This window comes from Python bivittatus, unplaced genomic scaffold (genome assembly GCF_059951505.1).
Source record: "Python bivittatus isolate LINGU-HERP-01145 unplaced genomic scaffold, Pbiv_v1 ctg000810_np1212, whole genome shotgun sequence".
NCBI lineage: Eukaryota > Metazoa > Chordata > Lepidosauria > Squamata > Pythonidae > Python > Python bivittatus.
This window is the reverse complement of record NW_028277111.1, coordinates 1,611,649-1,625,313: the sequence shown is the minus strand read 5'-3', so window position 1 is coordinate 1,625,313 and position 13,665 is coordinate 1,611,649. Positions and strand designations below refer to the sequence as shown.

The 13,665-nt window shown below is 49.0% G+C and overlaps 1 protein-coding gene across 1 annotated transcript; it reads left to right on the top strand.

The window, feature by feature from the left end:
* The first annotated feature begins 2,635 nt into the window (after window positions 1-2,635).
* Window positions 2,636-12,809, top strand: LOC103049703 (uncharacterized). The gene is made up of 2 exons (XM_088129335.1): window positions 2,636-3,215; window positions 6,847-12,809. The coding sequence occupies exons 1-2, from the start codon at window positions 2,659-2,661 to the stop codon at window positions 9,854-9,856; spliced, it is 3,567 nt and encodes a 1,188-aa protein (XP_087985461.1). The 5' UTR covers window positions 2,636-2,658; the 3' UTR covers window positions 9,857-12,809.
* The last annotated feature ends 856 nt before the right edge of the window (window positions 12,810-13,665 follow it).

The window sequence follows — 13,665 nt, the reverse complement described above, 5'->3', positions numbered from 1 at the left end:
ATCTTTCCCAGCATCAGAGCCTTCTCCAGTAAGCAAGATTTTTGCATAATATCTCCGATATATGAGCCTGATCATTTATGCCTTGGGTGAGAACTCTGGGTTGATTTGCTCTGTAATCCATGTCTGTTTTCTTGGCTGTCCATGGAGTCTTCTCCAACGTTAAACTTCAGAAGCGTCAATACTCTTCCTATCCTGCTTCTTTAAAATCCAACTTTCGCTTCTATAGAATGTCACAGGGAATACCCTGGCTTGCCCGATTCTGATCCTGAGATTGTATTACTCTGGCCTAGATCAATAAAATAGAGTTCTAGAATTCTTGTGACTTCTGTTTCCTGATCCCGATTCCTTGAGGGGCTGATATCCATGATAACATTTTGCTTTGCTTTCCAAACACAGGCAAGGCAAAGACACTTTAATTTTCTTTGCAACACCTTCTTCCTTTCCCAGCCTTAATTTGTGTTTGGTTAACTGCTGCTTTCCTTTTGCAAGTTGATATCTGTGGTTCTCTACCCAGCCGACTGTCATCCCTAAGATGGGACTAGGACCGGGATCTCCTGGGTTCTCGCCCAGTGCCTTAACCACTACACCAAACTGGCTCAAACTCCCTTTGAGCTTGGAGATGAATGCAAAGGCACCTGCAAGAGCAGTAAGATTTCATTCAATATAGGCGTGCTACAGGCCTTTAAAGCAGTGTTTCTCAATCACTTGGCAGCTTCAGATGTGTGCACTTCGTCCCAGAATTCTCCAGCCACCATGTTGAAGTCCACAACCTTAAGGTCGCCAAGGCTGAGAAACACTGCGTTCAACACCGGAGAAAGAGCCCCCAGCTCAGAGAAGCCCCCCGCAAACAGTCCTCAGGGCGTGTTGGAGGGGAGGCGCTCTTTCAGAGGACAGCGACCTCTGCTGAGGTGGGAACGCATTTCACGGAAGAGGAGCGAGCCCTGTGGGATCCCCGTCAAGGAGGGCTGCCCCGGGAGGTCATACGATAAAGCAGGGGCTGCTCCGGATCAGAACCCCTTGGCCCATCGGTCGCTCCCCCCCACTCTATCCCAGCCAGCATTTCGGACGGTCCTCTTGCCCAGCCGTAGCTAGAGATGCCGGGGGCTGAACTGGGATTTGGGGGCATCTGCGGGGCAGGGAAGTCAAAAAAGTTAAGATGGCGTCTGCAGCTGTCCAACTGATATGCCTGTGTTTGATATATGAAACATTCTTCTTCAGTGTTTACATTATTCCTCCTCTGGTGGATTTTCCCACTTGCTAACATGAAAAGAGGTCACCTTTAATTCAGCCATACCTTGACATAAATTTTCTAACAGTGATCCGCATATTTATGTAGAATAAGTAACAAAAGAATGGAATTAATGAAAAACCACCCACTTCCTGGTAGATAAAACTGTTCACACCAGGAATTTTAGCATCTCTTTGGACAAAAGATAGAAAGGTGGACAAAAGAAGAAAAAGATGAGTGGAAGATCATCTCTGGTTAAATAATTAAATATTCAAGGGAGGCTTTATGCTGTAGTCATTGTGAAAGAGGGTTTTATGGTCCAAGGTAGATCCGCCCTGGGTGGAATTTTCCTCCTTTCCCCGAAGAAGCATCACGACCTCCCCTCTGGCCCTCCAATTCAGAGCTCAGCCCGGCCACGATTTCCAAATCCTCCAGAATGGAGCCCCGGCAGGAGGCTGCTGGGTCCCGATCCAGCAACACCCGCTCCCCTCTGTGGAGTGCATGGCCATATCTTCCAAGTCTGCTGGTCTCTGCACAAGCGAAACGAGAAAGCCTCAGAGGCCAACAAGGATGCTGAACATAGGTATAAATGACCTGGAAGAGGGATTAGAAAATAGGATTATATTATTTGAAGACAATACAAAATAATGGGGATAGAATCGTGATTCAGGAAGATCTTGACAAGCTGCCAAAATGGAAGAAAACTGCCAGATGAAGTTCAACAGGGACGAGCGCAAAGGCCGACCTCTGGGTAGGAAAACTCAGTGGAAAGAGGAGAGAGATCATCTGGGGCAGAGCGCCTGTGAAAAGGACCTGGGTGTCTCAGTCGATATCCAGCTGCACCTGAGCCCGTTTGGAGTAGTGGTTCAGGCTTCAGGCTAGCAACTGGGAGACCCTGAGTTTTAGTCCTGCCTTGGGCACAAAGCCAGCTGGGTGACCTTGGGCCAGTCCCTCTCTCTCAGCCCCAGGAAGAAGGAGGCAAAGGCAAACCACATCTCAAAATGTTGCCAAGAACACTGCAGAGACTTGCACAGGGAGCCGCCAGGAGCAGGACTGACTTGAAAAATTCAGAGCTACCTTTCTCCTTGCGGGGAACAGCTCTCCTTGCAGAGGAGCCCTCGCTGTGCGATGCGGGGCACGACGAAGATCTTCAGGTGGCCGACCGAGACCTTTGGGGGGCGACCCTCCCCAGCGCGGAGGGTCCGGATTCAGTCCCCCCCCGGCAGGAGGGGCAGCATCTGCGCTGGGGGGCGAGTCCAGGGAGCCCCGCCAGCCCCGCCCGGCAGCCTCGAGGCCGGGGTGGAGGCGGAAAGAGCTGCCCGCGATGCTGCCCTCCCTGCCATGGAAACGGCGCCCGGGCTGGCCGAGGGAAGCCGCGGCAAAGGAAAAGCCGCGCTGGGGACGAGGACCTGGCCCAGGGGGCGGGGCCAATGGTGGGCTCAGGCCCTTCCCTGCCGGCCAAGGCTCCCGGGAGGGGCGGGGCTGGCAGAGGAGGCGGGGCCCGAGCGCAGCCCCGCCCCCCGCCTCGGCGCCGGACCCTCGGAGGGCTCGCTGGGCCCCGGCTGCGGGCAGGTAGGGCTCCCCTCCCGCGGCGCCAGGCCGGCCCGGCCGCCCGCCCAGAGCGCCTTCCCCGCCGGCAGGACCGCGGCTGCGGCGCCGCGCCTCGGCCCGCGTCCCCGGAGGCTGCGGAGCTGCGAGGCCTGCCGGGGGGCTGCCCGGGCCGGGCCGGGCTGGGCGGACGCGGAGCCTCTGAGGGGCGCCGAGCGAGCCTGGCCCGCGGGAGGGGAGGGGAGGGGGGGAGGCCTCGGCGCTGGAGGGCGGAGCGGAGGGTCCCGGCGGCCCCTGCGGGCCTCTCGTGTCCGTCGGGGGTCCTCGGAGGGGAGGAGGGGCTTCGGGGGCCCGGGCTGAGCCCGGTTCTCCCGCCCGGGAGGGACCCCCTTCCTCGGCGCCTCGTCTGGACGGAGAGGGAGGATTTCCCCGCTTTCAGGCCAGCAAAACCGGCCCTGCTGGCGAGCGGTGGGAGAAGCCCTGGAGAGACTGGGGGAAAGGGAGGGAAGCAGCAGCTGAGGTGTGAGGGAGGGGAGGGAGGAGGAGGGAGCCAGAGGAAGAGGAGGGGAGGGGGCGGTCCGTGGCGGTCGGCGGCCTTGCCCGGGACAGCCCCGGAGACCTGCAGAGCGTCCCAGGAAAGGAACTGAGGGGGAACTCGTGAGATCTGAGCCTGGGGAAAAACCACGTTAATCACATTTAATCACATTCAATTTTTATAAAACATAAAGGCAGTGCAGTAAAGTTGGGTTTTGCCCCCAGCACTCTCCCCAAGGCTGGGAGCTGTTTTCAGCTGGGAAGTTATACCTCCCTCGGCTAAACCATGATTAGTTTAACCATGATTTGTGGAGCTACCATCCTTGGTGGAGCAATTCTAGAGGTTGGGTGGATGAGGGACGTTAAGCCAGAAGAAACTGCTTGAGGACTGAGTCCAAAGTCTGACCTGGGCAGGTAGGACCATCTCAGGAAGGTTTTTGTCAAAGGATGTGATGAACCTGCGTTTCAGAAGGATCATCTCACAGAGGTTTTAGTAAAGTGATTAAATCAATTTATGGCTGCCCATCTCACCACAGGCGACTCTGGGTGGCATGCAAAAAAGCTAAAAGCAGTCAATAAATACATTAAAATATAAAGAGCAAAATAAAACAGAATTTTTAACAGGATGTTAAAAATAAGGGAGCCACCTCACTAACTTCCCCACCACCTGGAATCCCCAGGCCTGCTGGGATAACAAAGTCTTAAGTGACCTCCGGAAGCTCAACAATGATGAGACCAACCTCACCTCAGTGGAGAGAAATTTCCACAGCGCAGGTGCAGCAGAAAAGGCCCGCCAAATGTAGCTCCTTAGCCGACGGAAGCTGTAACATGCCCTCTCTGCTGGATCTGGTAGGACGGGCAGATGAAATCAGGGAGAGGCAGTCCCTCAGATAGCCCGGCCCCATGCCATGAATGGCTTTAGAGGTCAACACCAGCATCTTGAATTGGACCTGGAAAAAAACTGGTAACCAGTGCAGCTCGCGAAGCAGAGCTGTAATGTGTGTTCTACTAGAAACACACACAACTGCTCGTGCCGCTGCATTTTACACCAGCTGAAGTCTCTGGATACTCTTCAAGGGCAGCCACACGTGGAGCGCATTACAGTAGTCTAACTGGGAGGTGACCAGGGCATGAGTGACCGTGAGTAGGTCCCTCTGATCGAGGAACCGGTGCAACTGGCGCACAATATGAAGTTGTGCAAAGGCCCTCCTAGCCATGACTGCCACCTGCTCTTTGAGCAGGAGTCGTGAGTCCATGAGGACCCTTGGATTGCACACAGGGTCTGTTTGGGGCAGTGCGACCCCATCCAGTACCAAAGATGATAAAATCCTAGAACCAGAGGAGTTCAAAACCCACAGCCACTCAGTCTTGCCAGGGTTCAGTTGAAGCCCGTTGTTTTCCATCCAGATTCTCACAGCCTCCAGGCACCAGGATAAGACATTCACAGCATCACTTAAGTCGCCAGGGGTTGAGATGTAGAATTGAGTATCATCAGCATACTGATGACAGCTCACCCCATGGTGACGGATGAGCTCACCCAGCAGTTTCATGTAGCTGTTAAGTAGGAGAGGTGAGAGCACCGACCCCTACGGCACCCCACATAGCAGAGGGTGGGGGTGGGATCTCTCCTCCCCAATCACCACTGACTGGAACCGACCCTGGAGGAAGGAGGCGAACCAACACAATGCCGTGCCACCCACCCCCAATTCTCTGAGTTGGCCCAGAAGGGTACCACGGTCGATGATATTGAAAGCTGCCAAGAGGTCAAGTAAGGCAAAGATGAACACACAACCAGCATCCCGCCGATGCCAGAGATCATCTAAAAGCATGACCAATGCTGTTTCTGTACCATACCCAGGTCTGAACCCTGACTGAAAAGGATCTAGATAGTCCACTTGATCCAAGGTCCTCTGAAGCTGCTGCGCAACCACTTTCTCAAAAAGGGAAGATTGGATACTGGACGAAAATTGTCCAATATTGTTAGGTCCGGTGATGGCTTCTTGAAGAGGAGGTGAATGAGAGCCTCTTTAAGAGGTGCAAGAACAACCCCCTCACTCAAAGAAGAATTCAACATTGCCAGTACCGACCCACACGACACCCCCCAGGCTGCTTTCACAAGCCAAGAGGGGCATGGATCTAGAGAGCGGGGGGCTGAGCTCACAGTCCTAAGGACCCTGTCCACTTCCTGAGGTGCAACAGGTTCAAACCGTTCCCAGATGAGCAGGCAAGACTTCACCCTAGGCATGTCCCACAAACTTGCAGCAAAGCCAGCATCCAACTGTGAATGAATCTGGGCAATTTTATCCGACAGATGCTCAGCGGATTCCTCCGACCCTGCAAAAGGTGGTCCGGGCCCCCTGTACTTAAGAGGGTCCATATCACCCAAAACAGGGCTGTGGGGCAGCAATCTGCAAATGCAATAGGAGTGGAGGAGTGCTGTCACTTTGCTGCCCTTACTCCCACTTGGTAGGCCTTTATAGCAGCTCTAACCTGTGCTCAGTAGAGTTCATTCTTAGATGAGCACCAGCGATGCTGTAAACATCTCATTTCGTCTCCCTCAACCCCTCCGCAAACCATGGGAAGTGACAGGATCCATGGGAGGGGAGGGGTCACATAGGTGCGATCCAATCCAATGCCTCAGCTGCCCTTTTTATTCCAGGAAGCAACCAAGGCTTCGGATGGGCCATGCAACAGACCACCAGGATCAGCCCCCTGCTCCCTCTGGAACCCCTCCGGGTCCATCACTCTCCAGGGGTGGACCAGTCTCATTGCAGTGGATAGCGGCGCCAGAGAATCCCATGGTAATCAGGCCGTGATCTGACCATGAAAAGGAGGACACCAACAACTCCCCCAATTGCAGTCTTTGGTCAAAGGATTGCAAAGATGCAATGAGCCTGCCTTTCAGAAAATGGAGGGCTGAATTGACCCCCAACATGAAGCTTTGCAAACTGTGAGGAATAGGATGGCTGGTGTGGGTCTTCCGGGCTGTGTGGCCATGCTCTGGAAGTTTTGTTTCCTAACGTTTCGCCAGCACCTGTGACCGGCATCTTCAGAGTGAGGAATACCTTCCCTAAACCATAAAGAAAGAACAGGAAGCCATTCTAGGAGGAGGGACGTGTTAGTCTGTGGTGGCAAAAAGAGGCATGTCCACATATTCCTACGTGGGATGTACGATCTGTATGTATGGACCTACCTAACATATATAAGTCCTGTGCTGGTCCCTGCAGTGTGTCTTGTTATAATCTGCATCACCTCCCAACCAAGTGAAAGAAAAAGACGGAGGTCATACCAGTTCAGACAAGCAAATGGGGAGTGACAGGGACTCTGCTAATCTTGCTAAGAACCAGAGTGGGGAGATCTCAGGTCAGATCCACGGGAAAAATCCCAGCATTGCTTTGATTCGGGTGGGAGGAATCAGGTTTTGGGGGCACCTTGGTAGCTCATGTAAGGCGTTTCCTAGCTATTGTTTGGGCTATTTTTGGAGCTGGAGAACGAAACTTCCTCTCTTCTTCACTTCTTTTTCCTTCATCCAACAGGTGCTGCCTGGAAAAACCTGTGGCCAAGGTTTTGCTTGCAAATTGTCTCTGGTTAGAAAGCCTTGCAAGGGAGAAGCCCCCGGAAACCATGCAGGGGGGGAAACCCTTCGACCGAAGGTCCCCTCAGGGGAAGCTGCGGAGACTGGCCACATGCTCCGAGTGTGGGAAATCCTTTACTCACCGGTCCCTCCTTTTGATCCACCGGAAGGGGCACACGGGGAATGGATCGCATCTGTGTTTGGAGTGTGGGAAATCCTTTCCTGGAGTGTGGGGCTTTGCCAAGCATCTCAGAAGCCACCCCGGACTAAGGCCCTACAAATGCAGAGAGTGCGGAAAGCGTTTTGCTAAAGGCTCGGACCTTGGAGCCCATCAGCGAATCCACCGGGGAAAGAGGCCTCAGGAATGCTGGAAGCGCCGCAAAAGTTTTCCGGAGAGATGGTGTCTTTCTAGGCCTCAGAACAGCCCAACTGAAGAGAAGGCCTGCAAGTGTGTGCAGTGTGGGCTGTGCTTTTCTCAAATGTCAGAGTTTCTTAAACATCAGCAAATCCATACCAGAGAACAACCTTATAAAAGTCTGGAGTATGGCAAATCATTCAATGAAAAATTGACCCTTAAGACCCATGAGAAACGTCACACAGGAGAGAAACCTTACAAATACATGCAATGTGGAAAGAGCGTTGCTGGTAATCTGCAGCTTTGGGTCCATGAGAAACTTCACACAGGAAAAAAATCTTATAAATGCTTTGAGTGTGGAAAATGTTTCACTCGAAGTTCATATCTTCGGAGCCATGAGAAAACACACAGAGGGGAGAAAAATGAAAAGTGCCTAGAATGTGGGAAATATTTTTCCCAGAAGTCAGACCTAGTGCGACATCAGAGAATTCACACTGGAGACACACCCTATGAATGCCCTGAATGTGAGAAACGATTTGTGAATTCTTTTGGACTTCGGAGACACCGGATGAGGCACAAAGGAGAGAAACCGTATAAATGTGAGGAGTGTGGCAAAAGTTTTATTTCACTAGCAAGCCTTCTGATTCATCAGAGAATCCACACGGGGGAGAAACCATACAAGTGTGGGGAATGTGGGAAATGTTTTGCTCAAAAGGGAGGACTTTGGGAACATCAGAAAATTCACACAGGGGAGAAGCCCTATCAATGCATTGAGTGTGGAACATTTTTTCGTACAATATCAGGCTTAAGATGTCATGTGAAAGTGCACACAGGGGAAAAAAATTACAAATGTTTAGACTGTGGGAAAGCATTTGCTTCTTCATCATCCCTTAGAAATCACAACCGCATAAGTCATATAGGGGAGACGCCCTATAAATGCTTGGAGTGCAATAAATGTTTTTCCAGGAAAGATACTCTTTTGAAGCATCAGAGAATTCATACTGGAGAAAAACCTTATCAGTGCCTGGAGTGTGGGAAATCTTTTCCTTACAAAGAATATCTTAGAAACCACGAGAGAATTCACACAGGAGAGAAACCTTACAAGTGTGGGCAATGTGGGAAGTGTTTTACTCGCAACTCACAGCTTTGTGTCCATCAGAAAATTCACACAGGAATAAAACCTTATAAATGCCTTGAGTGTGGAAAAACCTTCACTCGGAATTCATCTCTTCGGAGTCATAAGAAAATACACAAAGGGCAGAAAAATGAAAAGTGCCTAGAATGCGGGAAATGTTTTTCCAGGAAATCAAACTTGGTGCGACATCAGAGAGTTCACACTGGGGATAGACCCTATGAAGGCCCAGAATGTGAAAAACGATTTGTGGATTCTTCTGAACTTCGGAGACACCAGAAGGGGCACAGAGGAGAGAAGCCGTATATATGTGGTTTTTGTGGGAAAAGTTTTATCTCAGCAACAAAGGTTCAGATTCATCAGAGAATTCACACAGGGGAAAAGCCGTACGAATGCGGGGAGTGTGGGAAAGGTTTTATCTCAGCAACAAAGGTTCGGATTCATCAGAGAATCCACACGGGGGAGAAGCCATACAAATGTGGGGAATGTGGGAAATGCTTTTCCCAAAAAGAATACCTTGGAACCCATCAGAGGGTCCATGCAGGAGTGATACCATACGGATGCATAGAATGTGGGAAATGTTTTGCTCAAAAGGCAAGATTTCTGGAACATCAGAACATTCATACAGGTGAGAAGCCCTATCAATGCATTGAGTGTGGAATATTTTTTCATATCAAATCGGGCCTTAGACGTCATATGAAAGTTCACACAGAGGAAAAAAAATACAAATGTTCAGACTGTGGGAGAGCATTTGCTTATTCGTCATCCCTTAGAAATCACAGCCGCCTAATACATATAGGAGAGAGGCCCCATAAATGCTTGGAGTGTGAAAAATGTTTTTCCAGGAAAGAAACTCTTTTGAAGCATCAGAGAATTCATACTGGAGAAAAACCTTATCAGTGCTTGATGTGTGGGAAATCTTTTCCTTACAAAGAATGTCTTACAAACCATGAGAGAATTCACACAGGAGAGAAACCTTACAAGTGTCCGCAATGTGGGAAGCGTTTTACTCGCAACTCACAACTTTGGGTCCATAAGAAGTTTCATACAGGAATAAAACCTTATAAATGCTTTAAGTGTGGAAAATGTTTTGCTCGAAGTTCATATCTTCGGAGCCATGAGAAAACACACAGTGGGGAGAAAAATGAAAAGTGCCTAGAGTGTGGGAAATGTTTATCCAGCAAATCAAGCCTGGTGCGACATCAGAGAATTCACACTGGAGACAGACCCTATGAATGCCCAGAATGTGAGAAGCGATTTTTGGAAGCTGCTGAACTTCGGAGACACCAGAAGGGGCACAGAGGAGAGAAACAGTATATATGTGGGGAGTGTGGGAAAAGTTTTATCTCAGCAACACAGGTTCGGATTCATCAGAGAATCCACACAGGGGAGAAGCCATACAAATGTGGGGAGTGTGGGAAATGCTTTTCCCAAAAACAACACCTTGGAAGGCATCAGAGGATCCATGCAGGAGTGAAGCCATAGAGGTGCGTAGAATGTGGGAAATCTTTTGATCAAAAGGCAGTACTTTGTAAACTTCAGAAAATTCACACAGGGGAAAAGCCCTATCTATACACTGAATGTGGAAAATTAGTTTGTAGTGGATCAGTCCTTAGAAGTTATATGAAAGTTCACACGGGAAAAAATTATAAATGATTAGACTGTGGGAGAGCATTTGCTTGTCAATCATCCCTTAGAAATCACAGCCACCTAATGGATATAGGAGAGACATCCCATAAATGCTTGGAGTGTGTTTTTATTTGAAAGGTGGTCTTTTGCAGCAACAGAGAATTCACACTTGAGAAAAACTTTATCAGGGTTTAGAAGGTGGCAAATGGTTTACCTGATACAGGTAGTCCTTGACTTACAACCACAATAGAGACCAGAACTTCCATTGCTAAGCGATGTGGTCATTAAGTGACTCGCGTGAGACTTTACAACCCTTTTTGCCATAGTCATTAAGTAAATCAGCATGGTCATTTAGTGAATCATTTGTTCATTAAGCAAATCTGGCATCCTTGTTGATTTTGCTTGTTGGAGGCCCCGTGGGAAGGTTGCAAATGGTGATCATGTGACCCCGGGACACTGCAACTGTCATAAATACATGCTAGTTGCCAAGCACTGAAATTTTGATCACGTGACCATGGGGACACTGTGATGGTCATAACTGCAAGGACTGGTTGTAAGTCACTTTTTTCAGCACCCAGTGTAACTTTGAACAGTTGTTAAATGAAAGGTCATAAGTCAAGGACTACCTGTAATCAGATCTTCAGGTGCACATGAAAAATCACACAGGAAAGAAAGCTTACACGTGTGTAGAGTAAGAAACTTTTCTTTGCTAATCAAAATTTAATATGCAGCAATCCATACAGGAGAAAAACCCTTCAGTTTTGAACAGTGTGGGAAATGGTTCTCTCAAAAGTTACACGTTAATGTTTACTAGAACGTTCACTGAATAACAGTAGTGAAATCTTACAAATATTTGGTCTATGGGAAACGTTTCTCACGATCAGGAAACCTTCAGATGCAACAGAATCACAAAAAATCACATCAGTGTTGGTAGTGTGGGGAAAGTTTTGATCAGGAAGCAGCGTTAGTGACTCATCAGAGAGTCCACACAGGAGGAAACAGAGTATAGTGGTACCTCGGTTCACGAACTTAATTCGTTCCGTGACTCTGGTCGCGAACCGAATTGGTCGTGAACCGAATCAAATTTTCCCATAAGGTTCAATGTAAATACGGTTAATCTGTTCTGACCCCTCCGAATTTGGTCGCCAACCGATTTTTGATCGCGTCCCGAATCAAATTTCCCATAAGGTTCAATGTAATTATGGTTAATCCGTTCTGAACCATGTTTTTTTTTTTTAAACTGCAAAAATATGACACACAGTACAGCACGAAGAGAGAGAACGCTAACCTTGCTCGAGGCGACTTCTGGCGTGGAGGACAGGAAGGCGGGTGGGGAGGCGGTTATTGCTCGGAGGGAGAGTCCCCCTCCCTACAGGAAGCCACGACCATGTGTCACAGCAGGGAAAATGGCCGCAGATCCTGTTCGTCACTCGATCCGGCGTTCGCGAACGGAGGCAAACCTTTGCGACCGGAGCTGTTCGTGAACCGAATTGTTCGTGAACAGAAGCATTCGTGACCCGAGGTACCACTGTATCTTGGCATGCATAAGAGAGTTCACCCATGAGAGAAAACCTATGGCTGCTTCTAGTGCAGTAAATCTTTTTATTACTCCCCAGAAGATCTATACCAGAGAGAAACCACACATACGTTTGGAGAGTGGGAAGTCATATGCTTCAGCGGCCAATCTTTTGTGTACATTTTTGAGGACATTCAGGAGAAAAACGTTATAAATGTTTGCAGTGTGGAAAAAGTTACGCCGAAAAATCTCTTAATAAGCACAAGAAAGCTCATAATTCTGGAGCAGTGTGTGAGGAAAATGCTTTCCTCACACAGCATCTGTGACACGAGAGAAATACTGTCTGAAGGGGGGGAAAGATTACTCAAACGACAGGTGACCGTAAATGTCTCCACCACAACCCCTACCCTGCCCTCATTTGTACTCTTGTATTCACACATGGAAGAACCCCCAAGAGACTCTTCCCCAGAACAGAAGAAGGAAACCCTGTTTAGGCTCCTACGGTAAAGAGAGGTCACGGAAGTTGCCTTCTGATTGCATTGCAGCTATTTCAAAATAATTATGTTAAGGCATGGAATGAAACCAAGAAGGATGGGTTAAGATGAGAAAAATTAGAATTGTTATTGCTGGGAAGAATTTCTGTGATAAAAATGAATGTATTACCTAGAATGATGTTTCTGTTTCTAACAGTGCCTCTCTTGACAACTGATGCACCATTTAAGCAATGGCAGAAAGATATATCTAGGTTTATATGGAAGGGAAAAAAACCAAGTGTTAAATTTAAAGTTCTTCAAGACACAAAGGAAAGAGGAGGATTGGGATTGCCCAATTGGAGAAGGTTAATGTAGACTTTAAAAATCAATATGTTTGAAGTGCCATATTGAGAATATGGAATAGATACCAACCCAGGCTGTGTCTGAAAACACCTTTGTGGGTCTCGGCACAAGAAGCATTTTATAAAAAAGAAACAGCTGGCAAAGAGAAACAGTTAACATGTCGAGAGTTGTTAGAACAAAAACACGGAGAATACAAGATGAAGTCAAGAGACCAATTGACTGTCGAGTGATTTAGTTCTCAATGGTTCTCCTATGTACAGTTAAGGGAAGGATTGAAAGTAGACAAAAGGACATTTGGAATCGAACAACATAAGACAGAATTTGAAACTGAATTACCGTATGTGCAAATGATGAACTTGTAATTCCTAAAATGTATGAGCTTTTACTGAAATTTGAACCAGAAGAACAATTTAAAGAGTATATAATAAAATGGGCCAAGACCTTAGGTTATAACATACCGATGGAGCAGTGGGAAAATATGCGGCTGAAAGGACTGACACTCAGATTACGTTGCAGTTTAAAAGGGAATTTTTATAAAATGATGTACCGTTGGTATATAGCACCAGAATGGTGATGTTGATGAACGGTTTGTTTTGCTCCTGGCCATCTTGCTCCCAGAGATGGAGCGCCGGGTTCAGGAGGGTGATCCGGCCAATTGCCTGCAGTCTGTGGCTTTGGCCGAGGACTTTTCAGGCCAACGCTCAAAAGACGGGAGACGGGAAGAGCCAGTGAGCGTCAGACATCTTGGGGGCTCAGCGGGGTGCATGTCTGAGTTGAGGCCACGCTGCAGACGTGCTGCATTCCCAAAGTGCAGTGACACGGGGGGCTGGTTTCTCAAAGAGGAGTCATTGATTGTTTAAGCCTGCGCAAGGATTGAGGCACCCGCCAGACCCTCCCCATCTCCGCCTAACCCCCTCCAGCCCTGCCCATGAATCGTGGCCAATTGACCAGAGGGGGCACTCACTCCGGGGGATTCTAAGGAATGCAGAAATGCTGGTGGTTCCCTCTTTCCACCCCTGTGGTACCTCCCAGATGCAACTAAAATTATTCTTGACCCCCTCCCTTCAGGAGTTGACGCTGCATCGGGCCACGCAGACCCATTCAGTCCCCCTCCCTGGGTGATCCGGTGGCCAAGCAGAGCCTTCGGGCGGCTGGTAAGGAAGGCCCAAAGGCCGATGGCTCTCGTCCCCCGTTGCTCCCTCGCAGGTGGCACTGAAGACATCCTGACTGGGATTCAGGAGGTAGCAAACCAGCCCCCAAACTAGCAACCGCTGAATTTGCCTGCTGTGTTTTAAAATGGGCCAAATTTGGGG